Source organism: Alligator mississippiensis, chromosome 1 (genome assembly GCF_030867095.1).
Source record: "Alligator mississippiensis isolate rAllMis1 chromosome 1, rAllMis1, whole genome shotgun sequence".
Taxonomy (NCBI): Eukaryota; Metazoa; Chordata; order Crocodylia; family Alligatoridae; genus Alligator; species Alligator mississippiensis.
The window spans coordinates 424,304,188-424,317,551 of record NC_081824.1 but is presented as its reverse complement, the minus strand read 5'-3'; the positions used below and the strand labels follow the sequence as shown (position 1 = coordinate 424,317,551).

Here is a 13,364-nt window from a genome sequence, read left to right as displayed (position 1 = left end):
ATCAGGTTAGCACTGCTTTTCTTTAGTTAGATCTTTGTCAGAATTCATCATCTTTTTGAGGGACCCTTCTCAAACTCCTGAAGAGAGAAATGAGTCATCAGTAACTGGTTATCTTCAAGGTTATTGACTGTGAATATAGAACCAATTTTATCATCCCATTTTTCTAAGTTACTTGCTGTAATTTGAAGTGGGGAAATGATTAGTTGAACAAGGCTCTACATTACAGTCTAAACTGTCAGTACCACAAAGGATCCAGATGGGGGAAACTTTTTAAACTGCTTTGGTAAATACCTGGACTGTGCATCCAAGGGCCTTGCCATGTGAGGCACTTAGTATATGTTAAATTTGTGCAGTATTAAAGTTTAGAACATGCTCTGAGCAGTCACAGGGTTACCATGACCTGTAACATGCATAGCTCAGTGGTCAGTCCCAGCCCCCAGGACCCTCTGGGGTTGTGAGCATCTGGGTTTCAGTTTGATACTGGAGAAACCTGACAAGTGAAAGATCCGGGATCCTTCTTCCTTTCCTTGTCCTACCTGGAGGCTTGGTATAGCTTGGTATCAGCCTACATGGCTGATGTGAGGACCACAGATTGCTTGTACTATCTCTGTGGAGCAGACTGATGATAGATGAACACGTGTTACTTAATAGCTTTGGAGATGTTCCTCATGTAGCAGGTTGTAAATATGGTACAATACAACTGCACTTAGCATATGTTTTACTGCTTGAATGTGTGGTTGCTCATCTTTTAAATGCATTTAACTCATGTGAAGTGTAATGTGCAACATGGTCCCAAGAATATGGGTTTCTAGTCTTCCAGTTCGAGTATCCTGACTGAGCTAATAATTAGTGTATCAGACTTTTTCTGGAAAAAAAAAAAACATTTTACTTCTGGGAATTCTTTTTTTATTGGATTTAAAATGTAACATGGGTAACCAGATCAAGTGACTGCATATACAATATGAATAATATGTAATTGCATCTATTGTCGTGTCTTAAATCTTGAATGAATTAATGTCTTCTCATCTCAATTCAGTTATTTGATAATTAACACAAGCAACTTATGATATTGGTGATTTCTTCGTTTTGCCTGAGAATGAACTACTGTATCTTCTCTCCAATATACATACCTTGTTTTTGAAAGGCAAAATAAAGAAAAAGATTTTTCCAGGGTTATGAGTGTAAAAAGAAGGGACAGAGCTTAATCATTAACTAACTCTCTCATCCTTTCATGCATAATTAAGCTGAATCCCTAACTGCCACTGAATATTTGGTGTCCATGGGTGGCTATATGATTTCAAAAAGAGCTGAAGGTTCTGTGCTAAAGAGTCTGAGCTAAAGAGATGGTGAAAAAGAGATCATGAGCAGGTAACAGATAGCGAACTTGCCCTAAAAAAGTTTAGCTTGATTAATGGAACACCAAGATCATTAACATGTGTAGAATGAAAAACAGTGAGCCATTAAGTCAGTTGACACCCTCAGTTTCCTGAATGTAATGCCACAGCTGCTTCACTGTGGTGCAGGACTCAAAAGTAAATTATGTTCTCCACACAATACACCCCCCCCCAATATGGGGAGGTTTGATTTTTGGGGAATAAGTCCATATTATATGCAAGAAAATATGGGGAGTTAGAGTAAATTGCCTTTACATTATTGTCATATCATTAATTTCTCTTAACAATGTAATGGAGATACAGAAAAATTTCTAAAATGGTCATTATAATTGGTGAAAAATTGATTAAAATCAGTGTGTTTATTTATGGAAGCAACCCTATTAGTTGAGAGGCAAAATTGATATGTTTAAAATCTCTTGATATTTGTTAATGCCACCTTTCACTAGAATTACTGCTGTAACAAATATCCTTGGGTCTACAACTTTGTTAGGGTTTTGGAAAGAGAATATGAATGTCAAGAAATTCAGTGTAGTACTATTTATGTGTTATAGTCCTGCTGTCATGCTTTTTTTTTTTTTTACTGCTGACATTATTACTCTGGAATAATTTTGCTTTGAAAGGCAATTACTTAGCTAATTAGAGTTTTATAATTCTTTGCACTCCAGTGAGAAGGAGGCCAATGATAGATATAACACAGGAAGCAAATAAAGAACAACAGTTCTTTAAAACAGGCTGGATTATTATTTTTTTTTTTTTGTGAAAAGTTTATTTGTATGCTTAAAGACCTATGGACTGTGAAATTGATTTCTTGTGGCTTTTTTCAATTATAGCCGTACTGGACGCTCCAAACAAGCAGCAAGTAAAGAGAATGAATCTAGTGAAGAGATGGATGTATTTCAGAGTAGTTCTCCTGTCAGTGATGACATTCCCCAGGAAGAAGTAATGGAGGAAGAGGAAACTTCCACTATCAGTGTAAGATTAAAAAAACGTTTTGAAATGTACTCTGCGGGTCTCCACATGCCTATATTGAAATAAAGAAGTTTACTTTTCGTGCTATAATAACCTAAGCTTTAGTTTTCAGTAAGTTCCTATGAATAGAGCTGGTTCAGATTTTTTTCTGTCAATATTTTTTTTGGGGGGGAGGGGTGCACGCGTGTGTTTTGGGTGGGGAGGGGAGGGCAGGTTGAGAGAGACTATCAGTGCAAAAGTTGAAACTTTTGTTGGCAAAAATAACCTTTTTTAAAAAAATTTTCTGTGGCAGGTATGAAAGCAAAATGTTTTGGCCTGGGCCAGCTATTAACTTCTGTATCTAAGCTCCAAAGGTATCTTATGGGGTTGTAGTTTGGGTGCCAAACAGTTCTGTTCTTTGTTCTAGGCAAGGCTTCTCAGCCAGATTACATCTCACATGGTGCATCATGGTCATGAGAATCCAGTTAGGAGAGAGAACTTTTATACATCACTATGGGGCCTTGACTGGTGCATCATAGCAGATGTAATTTGACTAGGGAGCCCAGTTTAAAGAAAGAAATGAAGGCTTGACTTGAAGGACAGCTTCTGTGAGATACTATATTGACTTAGGCACATGTAGATAGATGTTGTTCCAAAGCAAACTATTAGGTGTCAGAGGTAAAAACAAATGTCGGTGTCAGAATTTCTTTTGGGATGGAATTGTATATTACATTATGTATGATAATGCATGGGCATGTAGGGAGAACATTAGGAAGGCCAAGGTACAATTTGAGATACAGTGGGCAGTGAACAGAGAAGTTGATAAAAAGGGATTCTATAATTATGTCAAAAGTAAAAAGAAAACCAAAGAAACCATAGGTCCCTTACTGAATGTTCAAGGCGATCTAGTTCCAGATGGTTCAGGGGAGGCTGAAGTATTTAATGCCTCTACTACTTCAGTTTTCACTAGAGGTGCACTGATATATCAGTGCCATATCAGATCCCCGATAAAAGGAAAATTAACATTATCGTCCATCGGCTTTTTTTTGGCTTGTATTTGGTTGATAATGTCACCGATAAATACGATATGTCTTGTGGCCAGGGACTTCGGATGCCATGTGCATTCATGCAGCTGCCAATGGAGGCCCTCACAATGAGGGAGGGGGTGGGAGTGCTGCCAAGCCAGGGCAGTGAATGGGACCCTAGGAGCTGGGGCGTGGAGTGGGACGGAGCTGCGGGCAGCTCATCCAGTGGCATGGGGATGGGGAGGGGGTGGCTTCTTGCTTCTGCATGTGCCCCTGGGGGAGGCATGGCATGGGGGAGAATGTGCACTCCCAGACTTGTGCACAGGGTGGAGGTGGGCTGCGGGCTTGGGGCTCTCTGCCCTGCTGCCTTTGCTCTGGGAGCTGTGCACTGCCCACGTGTCCCCTGCCCATCCAGCAGCTGTGGCAGCAGCAAGTTGTGCCTCCTGCTGCCAGATGGGCAGGGGGCTTATGGCCATTGTGCAGCTCCCATGGCAAAGGTAGGAGAGCGGAGAGCCCTGAGCCCAAAGCAGGCAGCCCGCATCTTCCCTTGCCCCCCTAAACTCCACTCCTAAAAGTGTCCCTGCACTTAAAAATGGTGGCAGCAGCACTTGAACTAAAGCTCATTTGATGAGCTTTAGTTCAATGCCCCTGCTGCCCCTGGACAAGCCACCCGCAGCCCCATCCTGCTCCCCGCCCTGGCTCCAGGGTCCCATTCACCGCCCTGGCTGGGCAGTACCCCCTGCCCCAGTCCCTCCCTCACTGTGGGCGCCCTCGATCTGTGCGCCGCTCCCCCCAATGCCTCTTCCCTCGCCTGCACCCTTTCTTTTCCACAAACGTACCTGCAGGGAGCTGCTCTCCATGTTGCCCAGCTGCATTCCTGTAAATCAGTTATCAGATTGGTATCTGCCATTATGTCATCTGCCTATGCGAGCCTGGTGAATAATTGGCTATTGGCATTGACCAAGAAAATCTTTATTGGTGCATCCCTAGTTTTCACAAATAAGAGCAGCTACCAAATTATAAGTACAGTTGGGCAACAAAGACAGAGAATGAGACAAACAGCTTAGCATAATGATGAAACAGGTTAAGAATTGTTTGAAAACCTACATGCTTTCAAGTCAGCAGGGGCCTGTAATCGCTGACTTTCTTTGAGAACTCACGAAGGTTGGATGAGGTCCTGGATGACTGGATGTGTTCTAAGTTGTGAAGTTCCTGATGTTTTAAACTAGTCAGACAGAAAGTAAATTATTTTAGAATTGCAAACACTTTTTAAGGAGCCCATTAAGTTGAACAGAGACTTCCTGTAGCTTCCTTTAGAAACATCTAAACTCCCTCAGATAACTCAGTTTAAACAAAATTAGGTCTGGTTGTATAATAGGGCTCTATTTATTATGAAAATGCAAATAATAAATACTGTTTACTTTTTTCTCGAAATAATGTGCAGGAGTTTTGGGGTTTTCTAAATTCAAAATCCATCTTTCAACTTGTTTCCATACAGGTGCGTCGTAGAACTTCCAAAAGGGAAAGGCGATGAGGAAGCGTATAGTTGACAGCCTTCCAGGTGAAAGTTTTGAAGAACGCTCTTAATATAAAGCTTGAGGCTGAATGAAGCTGTCAGTGCACAGAATGGGGTTGCTGAAGAAAAACAAAACTTTCTTTACATTTACTACCCCCTGCATTTGCAGTCCCTAGGTCACAAGCTTTAGCCACACACATGTTGATATCATTAACTGTGGATTTTTGTGACGTGTAATGTGCGCTGGCTTTGTAGACATATGAACTAAAGAAGAAACCTGTAAATAGCCCTTTTTTTAATGTTTCTGACTTCTAAAGTGCTTGTATAGCTTTTATCTGCGGCTTTAAACTGACAGTGCCCAACTCTTTGTTGGATCTGTTGATTTAAAAAAAGAAAAGATTTGTTAAAATGGATCTCAAGCAATATCTGTCAGTGTTCGTATTTGTACTCTCCTTGGCATTTAACTGTGAAAAACAAAATCAGCTGAACAAATAGCATTTTATTTTGCCACTATTTGTTGGAAAGAAAAAGAAAACAGATTGTCCTTGTTTCCTTATGTATCTAATCTAGCGTTTACTTCTAGGCACCCACCTGTTGTCAGAGGTGCTAACTTGCTTTCTTTTACAGTTGAACAATGTTGCATAGAATAATACAACAGATGCAGATTGTGAAATAAATTGTTGACTCATTTTACACCTCAGTATTGATGCCAGACTTCCTGGACTTCTAGTGGCATTGAAAATTCAAAAAGGGTTTAAAATATTTTAATTTGAAAAGTGTGTTATTAAATAATGTACTGAATGCCCTACCCATTTTATCTTCACCTTTCAGTTTTTATTAATCTACTGTATCAATAAAATTCTGTAACTGAATAAGTTTTTAATAGTCTAGTATGTTAATGTGTATAGATATTTCCTCCTGAACATTATGTTCACAGAGCAAATTATTACTACATTATAATATGAAATCTGATATATAAACATTAGTGAAAATACAGTTCTTATTACAATGTAAAGTTAATCACAAAGAAATAATTTTATTGATGCAGTGTGTCTTTATAAAGCTGTTCTTGAGAGCCAAGTGTTTTGTATTTTATAGTGAAGTTGCATGTTTATGAAAAATGTGCTGACAATGGGATGTAATGTTTTTTTTTGAAACTCGTATATAGCAGTAGTATATGGTAGGTTGTCTCACGAGAGAATCTTCTACTGAGAGTTTATTGTACTTATTTTTTTTTTTTTTTTTTTTGTGAGCCAAATTTTATTTGGTATGAAGAGCTAAGTTTTAATTGAATGGCCAGCTGTAGACCATTGCAGTCAAGGTTTTCTAGATTTGAATGAAGCTCCACTTTTATTTCGTTCTACCTTTAGAGAGGTTGGATTTTTTGTTCTGGTATAATCTGCAAAAGTAGAAACAGAATTCTTAAGGCAGTATCCTATATGCAGTTTTACGAACTGTATCTTTGAACCAAAATGTATAGGTTTCTACTTTATGCTTAGCCAAGCACATGTTTATAATTTCAGGTGCTGTTCTCCTTCTGATTCCTTGCAGTTGACAACGTGAAAAAATCACTTTCTAACTTATTAAATTTTTATCTCATTGAATAATGGAGCATTTTCATATAATCCATCAAATAATATGTTCTTAAGTTATATTTGCAAAGATAGAATATAAAGAATAGGAAAAGGAAAGTGGTGTAGGAACATGAACATACCAGTTTCCAAACTATATTTATCATAAGGAATTTTACTTTTTTCTTTAGACTTTTTTATTTTGAAATATTCTTACTTATTGATGGAAAACTTTATTTTTAAAAACCTATATTATTCTTCCTTTGCTCAAAATCTTTCCCCAGTATTCAGCTGTTCTACATTCATACCCATGGTTATGGGGGAAATGCTGCCTAAAAGGACAGTTACAGTTGGTTGAAGTGACTTTTACTAGCACAACTAACCTAAATGGCTTACTTACACTTCAGCAGTGCAAATGCAAGTTTTTTATCCTATAAAATAAAGATTGAAAGTTAGCTTTATATTTTCTTCATTGACAGAATTGCACTGAAAACATTTATTGAAGATAGATATCTTAGTCCATTTTATACAAAATATGAAAAATTGATGTTGAAACTGCTGCAGACTATTGGTTTTATGTGCATAAACATGGTTAGGTTAAGTATCATTTAATATTAATGAACATCAACTGATCATAAAATGTTTAATGCAAATTGAAACTATAGTTTTGCAATTTAAATGTTAATTTCTTGAGCTATAATGTGTAATTCATTATTTCTTGGGAAAACAGGCACAGCAGATATTTCATTCTGATATTCCAAACTCTTCTAGGTTCATCCTCATCTCCTTATGTAAGGAAAATGAATTTTATGTACTAACATTTGAGGTCTGCACATAGCTACAGTAGAGTAAAATAATTATGTATAAAAAGATAAAGTGCTAACATTCAGTTAGCATGCTCTTCTGCAATGATGATGTTAAGTTTATAAAAATGTACTGTATTACATTAAAAAAATCAAACTGAACTCAGTGTAACAGGTTCCAGTATGAAATTCTTAATGAGATTACAGTAAGTATGTTGCTGTACCCTGCAGCATATTAGACTAAGCTGCATTATGTTTTTGTTGCTGCAGTGCAACAGGAAACTTTGTCGTCATCTTTTTATATGTAAAATGCAAAAAGTGACTGTAACCCTTATTCTAAGTTTAAAGAAGAATTGGCTTTGACTCCACAAGCATGGTTTTTCATACTACTTCCTTGTCTCTGGTTCCCCCCATCTAATAATATGAATATTAAGGGCTGTTCTTAATGCCACTTACTAATAAGGAAATATATGGACCTACCTCCTCCAAAGTTGTAGGTGAGTATATCTCTTCCACAACAGTAGATATGTCTGTACCTTAATTATACTTGGTAGTTTCCATTTTCTAGCAAAATATTGAGCTGCCTTTAAGTCCTATTTTGAGCTTTGCTTTTTGTATTCTAATCTATGCAAGCAAAAACAGTTGTAATTCTTTTATTGACAAACTAGAATAGGCACTGTTCTTTTAAAAAAATTCTCCTATATGCTAATTGGCCTATTTATGACTTAATTACAATAATCTTTTAGATATTTAATATTAGCTTAGTAGCTTTCATGTAAGGAGTTTCGAGCACTTCAGAAAGGAGGAATTATTGCTATTAATATTTAGAATTTAGGTCTTTCATAGACTTGGGTCTCCATGAATACACATTGTAAATTATATGATTCTGATTCTGTAAATTCATGCCCATCTTAAGATATGTACTTAGCATTTTCAGTAACATTAACACCTATATCATTTGGACATTTGCGCGCGCACAGGTTGTGTGCTGGAAAGAGCCTCTGTGTATTATTTAAGTATGTTTACCCAGGTGGATGCAAATATAAGAATGCCTCAAGATGGCTTTTGACAATCTGACCTTTGTTGCCATGATTCCTAGAGATTTTTCACTCATTTTGACATTTCTGAAGTAGATTCTTGTGTAAGGCAATGCAGTTTGTCAACAAAGACATGATTAGAATTAATGAGCTCTTAGTAGCACTCTCTCACTATCCTGTTTTCACAGTTTTAAGGACCAGAAAGATTAAAATGACGAATAGGACTGCAAGAGTTGATTTGTACAGGGAAGAAGAAGAACACAGTTCTCCTGACTTTCTTTTCCTTACACTGGACAGTTTGGTACTTTAGTCTTATTGGCTGGCAAATGCATAAAGATCTTTCCTACATGATGCAGACTTTAAACCTTAGTTAATGTTCAGCTCACCTAGACCTAGCAAAGATGGGTGCTATAGCACAGACTAATGATTCTTAACCAGGGTGCCACAAGATCTTTTGAAGGGTGTCCTGAGGTGTGAGGAGGTAAGTGGGGGAGATGAGTGTAAGTTCAAGCTAGTCCCTGCCTGGCTGCTTCTGTGCCCTCCCACTACTCAGGCCCTCTATGAGGGAGGGCATTGTAGTAGATAAATTTATTTTTGAAATGGGATGCTGCTTAGTTCACAAGTACAGAGAGGTACCTTGAGTCAAACAAGGGATTCAAGGAGTCCAAAAACATTGGGAACTACTGGTACAAAAGGGGCATGTGGCTTTATGTTCTTGCTAGCGGGATTATACAATACACTGTTACCTGGACCTTTATCAAGCGGAGAGCTTCCATGTTTAATATTACCAGTGGAAAATTGTTGATGTGACTATTGCCAATTATAGGTAATATAATAGTGAAAAGATTAGAATTCTATTTATTTCAGAATTTTCAAATTCTGTTATCTATAAAGCCTAACTTCCACACAGTTAGTTCACCAAGTGCCATTAACTAACTTTTGAGTAGCCAAATTAGTAACTATAGCGAAGCATAATTTCTCTTGTATGATGTATATTATACAAACAAAATTGTACATTGCACTGTATATCAGTGCTTCACTACAGTTATGCACACCTGTTTCCAAATGCATACATTTCAATTTTTTTTATTATAAATAGAACATATTCTTTGGTACCTGCAGTAGATTGTTCTTTGTATGCTTAAAGACTGAGGATTTTTTTTCTTTTCTCAAATTTAGATTTTTCACAATTCACTGATCATATAACAAAACTTCAGAATTCATTTTATGATTTTTATAACTTAAATAATGGTGAATGTACACTGTCTCAAGTGCTGTCTTGGATTACTCTTGTTTTGAAGTATTTTTATTATGCTGCATGCAAACAGACAGACTTGCAGAGAACACAATAAAAGGTCATTGAATGCATTTCTCGCATTTCCCTGACTACTCAGAAATAGTCACTATAAATAATGATTTTAATTGTTTTGTATTTTCTAAGCTAGTGTTGGTGGCTCTGTACAAGATCACTGTGCAGAAGATTGAAAAATTTCATGGATTCTGTAAGGAGGTTATGGCATTATTCCTCTTTACTATGTCTTGAAATAGTACTGCAGTTCCTAAGAGTTGGTTCAATCAAATACTGCACTGTTTTCAGTTAGAATATGTGAATCTGATACAAAAAGAAGCTTTTGGGAAAGCAGCTGCTTTTACTAGTATTTATCAAATAGCCAGTAATGTGCTGCAGATGTAAAATAAGCCATGCCCTTAAGAGCTTACAATCTAAAGTACTGGGAAGAGTCTGGTTAGCAAGTCACAGCAACTTTAAAATAGTGTGCTTTTGGGACGGTTATTTAATTTTAACTTGTTTTAATAGTTATAGTTTATGTTCCCAGGCTTTCAAAGTCCCTGTAGTATATTTTTATTCAGAAATATAATTAAAGTACTTGTAAACTGACAGTATTTTAAAGAGCAGACTTTAAAAAAAATCTATATTTAATAAAGCCACGAAGTATTAATTCTAAATTCACATTTTGCTTATTTTTAAAGTGAGTATATTAGGTGCCATGCCACACCTTGTATGAATAAGTACAGCATATAACTGTTTCTCTGTGCATCAGCATTGGCTTTCTACTTCATCACACCTAAAGCACATAAGGTACTTTTTTGTTAAAGCAACAGCTATCCCTCTGCATATTGTAGTTGTAAAGAAAGGAGAATTGGAAAAAAGACAGGAAACGGGCATGCATCTACTTCTTAGTCTAAATATGCTAACTTGAAACATTGCTTCATCTCCAGGTATGGGTTTTAAACATGGATAAAGATAAATGGAGACAGGAGAAAGGAGTGATAGGACTCAGGTCTCCTATCAATATATAACATGTCTGGTCAAGACTTGTGACATTTTTTACTTTAACAGAAGCCTATGAAGGATGAATACCTGTCTGAGACAGTTAAGTCAGTATTATCTCCATAATGCAGATAGAACAGAGAAGATAAATTACTTGCCTAGGGAACTGAGAAGGAAGTATATGAATAAAAGTCTTTATGAGCAGATGGGAACATTAACATCCAAGTTATCTAAACAGAAGAAAAGGAAATTCTCTTTTGACCTCTCTTATGCCTAACTTGCAATGCCTGTTGTGAGGATTTGGGAATCTAAGATGAGAGGGGAAGGAAGCAGAACAATGTCAGAAAAATCCCAGTGTCTAAATCTCAGAAGCAGAGGGGTTCTTTAGCTTTTTCAGCTGTACAGCAAAAGCTGTGTTAACTAGTACTTCACTAGCCTGAAAACTCTGTTGACTGGCTTTGTAGGGATGCAGCAAAAGCAAAACTGGAAGTACCACTTCCGGACAACTTCCAGTTTCGCTGCCATGAGCCGAGTTTTTCTTTGTCGCTTCTTCAGCCCAGGCCAAAGCAGCCTGCATGGGGCCCCCATCCCTGTCCCCCGGTACACTGACGCCAGGGAGTGCACCAGATAGTGTACATTTGATTAACTGGCATCCTCCATTCCCGGGGGATGCTGGATAACAGAGCTTTTATTGTATAATAAATGGCCTGAAACTGTAGGGAGGGAGTTTAAACTCCCCCCCTCCCCCCCCCCCCCCAAAAAAAAAAAAAAAAAATAAAAGTTACCTGAAGCATGGAGAAGCCAGCCAAGCCCTGGAAATACTGTGGAAGCCCTGCTGGGGTTCAGCCAATCAGGTTGTTCAATTCCACTTGCTTTGGAATTTAAAAGCCGTGCTCAGAGCAGAGCTGGTAAGTACCCCCTGCCTTAGGGGTTTTGGGCATAGGCATGCTGGGTGTGGGGTGCATGGTGCTTCCCCCTGTCTGGCACGGTTCTCCCAAGCTCCGCTTTGTTTTGCTGCCACATAGGAGCAGAGGCTAGTTTTCCTCTCCCCTTCCTTGCATGTACCCAAGGGGTGCTTCAATTCACACTGTAAGAGCCCCATGCCAGCCATGTTTCCAACCATCTCTGACCTACTCCAATTACTGCTAAGGCAGTCCCTAGTGGGCTTCCCATCCCATGCCCACACACTCATCTGCAAAGTCCACTGTGGTAATTACCATATAAAGATCTTCTGTATACCTCCCACTGTTTATCAAACCTAGCTTGGAGCTCCCTCCAAAGATACTACCAGGTTTTTTAATTGCCCTCAGCAAAGTGACCGTACACAAGAAACAGTTCCAGCCTGTCAGCCTCTCCCATTGCCTTCCCAAAATTTAGTCTTCCAACTTGACTCCTCCAGCACAACCATAGAAGAGATGGAATATATTCACTTACAGTTTGTTAGAAGAGGTGTCAGAAGAAATATGAATGCAGGCAGTGATTTTGGTGTGCTGGTATAGGCGAATTTTGTGTGCAGGCATGTATATGCATAGAAGTTATACCCATGCAGAGAGATAAGAATGGCAAAAAGTACTTAGCATTTATCGCCTCAGTACCAGTCTCTAGACTAGATGTGATCCTCTCCAGTTAAAATGCAAAGAGTATAGTAACAGTCCCAAAAACTAGACCACACAAATGTACTTTGACTTCCTAATATAAGAGAAGCTTAACTTTGCAAGTATATCTTATTGAATTAAAAGATGGGTTCTGTTTTTTCAACCCTGAGTAGCTTTGTATTTGAAATAGTCTCCTGCTTTTGCTTGTATAATAGGAAAAAATATGACACTTCTATACACCCAGAATCTGTCTCCAAAAATTATTTTTTCTTCTGTTCTTATTGAGTAAGAACCAGAGCACAGATCTAGTCACACTTAGTGAATATTACCTGGTTTAATTCAAATAATTTCATATCCACATTGGAAGAGAGGTCTCTCAAAATTCATGAGCAGGCTTGGAATAAAATGTCACAACTCTTCTTTGGTTTTATGCCATCACCTCACTACAACATAAAACTGTGCTCTGGATCGTCTGTACCATTTCTCATGTACATAAGCTGAAAATAAAAGGTACCAACTGTAATGTTTTGTAAAAGACTGTATTCTCTCCCTGTAGAAAATGTGTAGGATCTTTCACACTTATTGGGAACTCTCTATCATAGAAAGTTGGATTCAGTTGTGTATGTTGGTATGAATGTTATTTTTCCTTCAGTTGTAATCAGTTATTTATATTAGGGCTTGTTCAGTCATTTAAATTTATCAACTTTCAACAGCAATTCTCTTCCAACCTTGCTGATACTAAAGCATGTAATATTTTTATATTGAAAAATCTTTTGCATTTTTCAGAACAGCAAAAACTAAGGGCAGTAGCATCTCTGAAATGATTTTTGTCTAGCATACAAGAAACCACAAAACTGGCATTTCTCCTGAATGTTTAAAATTCTTTCTGTACCATGTATGGGGTGAGATAATTGAAATAGCAATAATGGTTCTTGGTTAAGCTAAAATACCACGATTACTCAAATATAAGCTGAGTAATCTATCAACATGGAGGAGACCCTCTCATCTTACATTCGCAAACCAGGAAATTTCACTTGACTACCTTGTCTGTCATTAAACTACTGCCAAAAGCAGCATGTGCTCAGTAATGGAAACTATAAAGTTGATTAAATGCAGCCAACACTGAGCAAGATTATAAAACACATAGCCATAGAGGGCAAAACATTACTGACTTTTTTTTGTTTG

The 13,364-nt window shown here is 37.7% G+C and overlaps 1 protein-coding gene across 4 annotated transcripts in view; it reads left to right on the top strand.

Moving 5' to 3' along the window:
- The window catches only part of PDS5B (PDS5 cohesin associated factor B), a 169,131-nt gene extending 161,702 nt beyond the window's left edge, over nt 1-7,429 (top strand). For all 4 annotated transcript variants that reach the window (XM_019498287.2, XM_019498288.2, XM_019498286.2 and 1 more), the window contains 2 exons: nt 2,225-2,366; nt 4,866-7,429. In XM_019498287.2, coding sequence (XP_019353832.1) covers nt 2,225-2,366; nt 4,866-4,901 — 178 coding nt within the window. In that variant the 3' untranslated portion in view covers nt 4,902-7,429. The remainder of the gene's footprint in view (nt 1-2,224; nt 2,367-4,865) is intronic.
- The last annotated feature ends 5,935 nt before the right edge of the window (nt 7,430-13,364 follow it).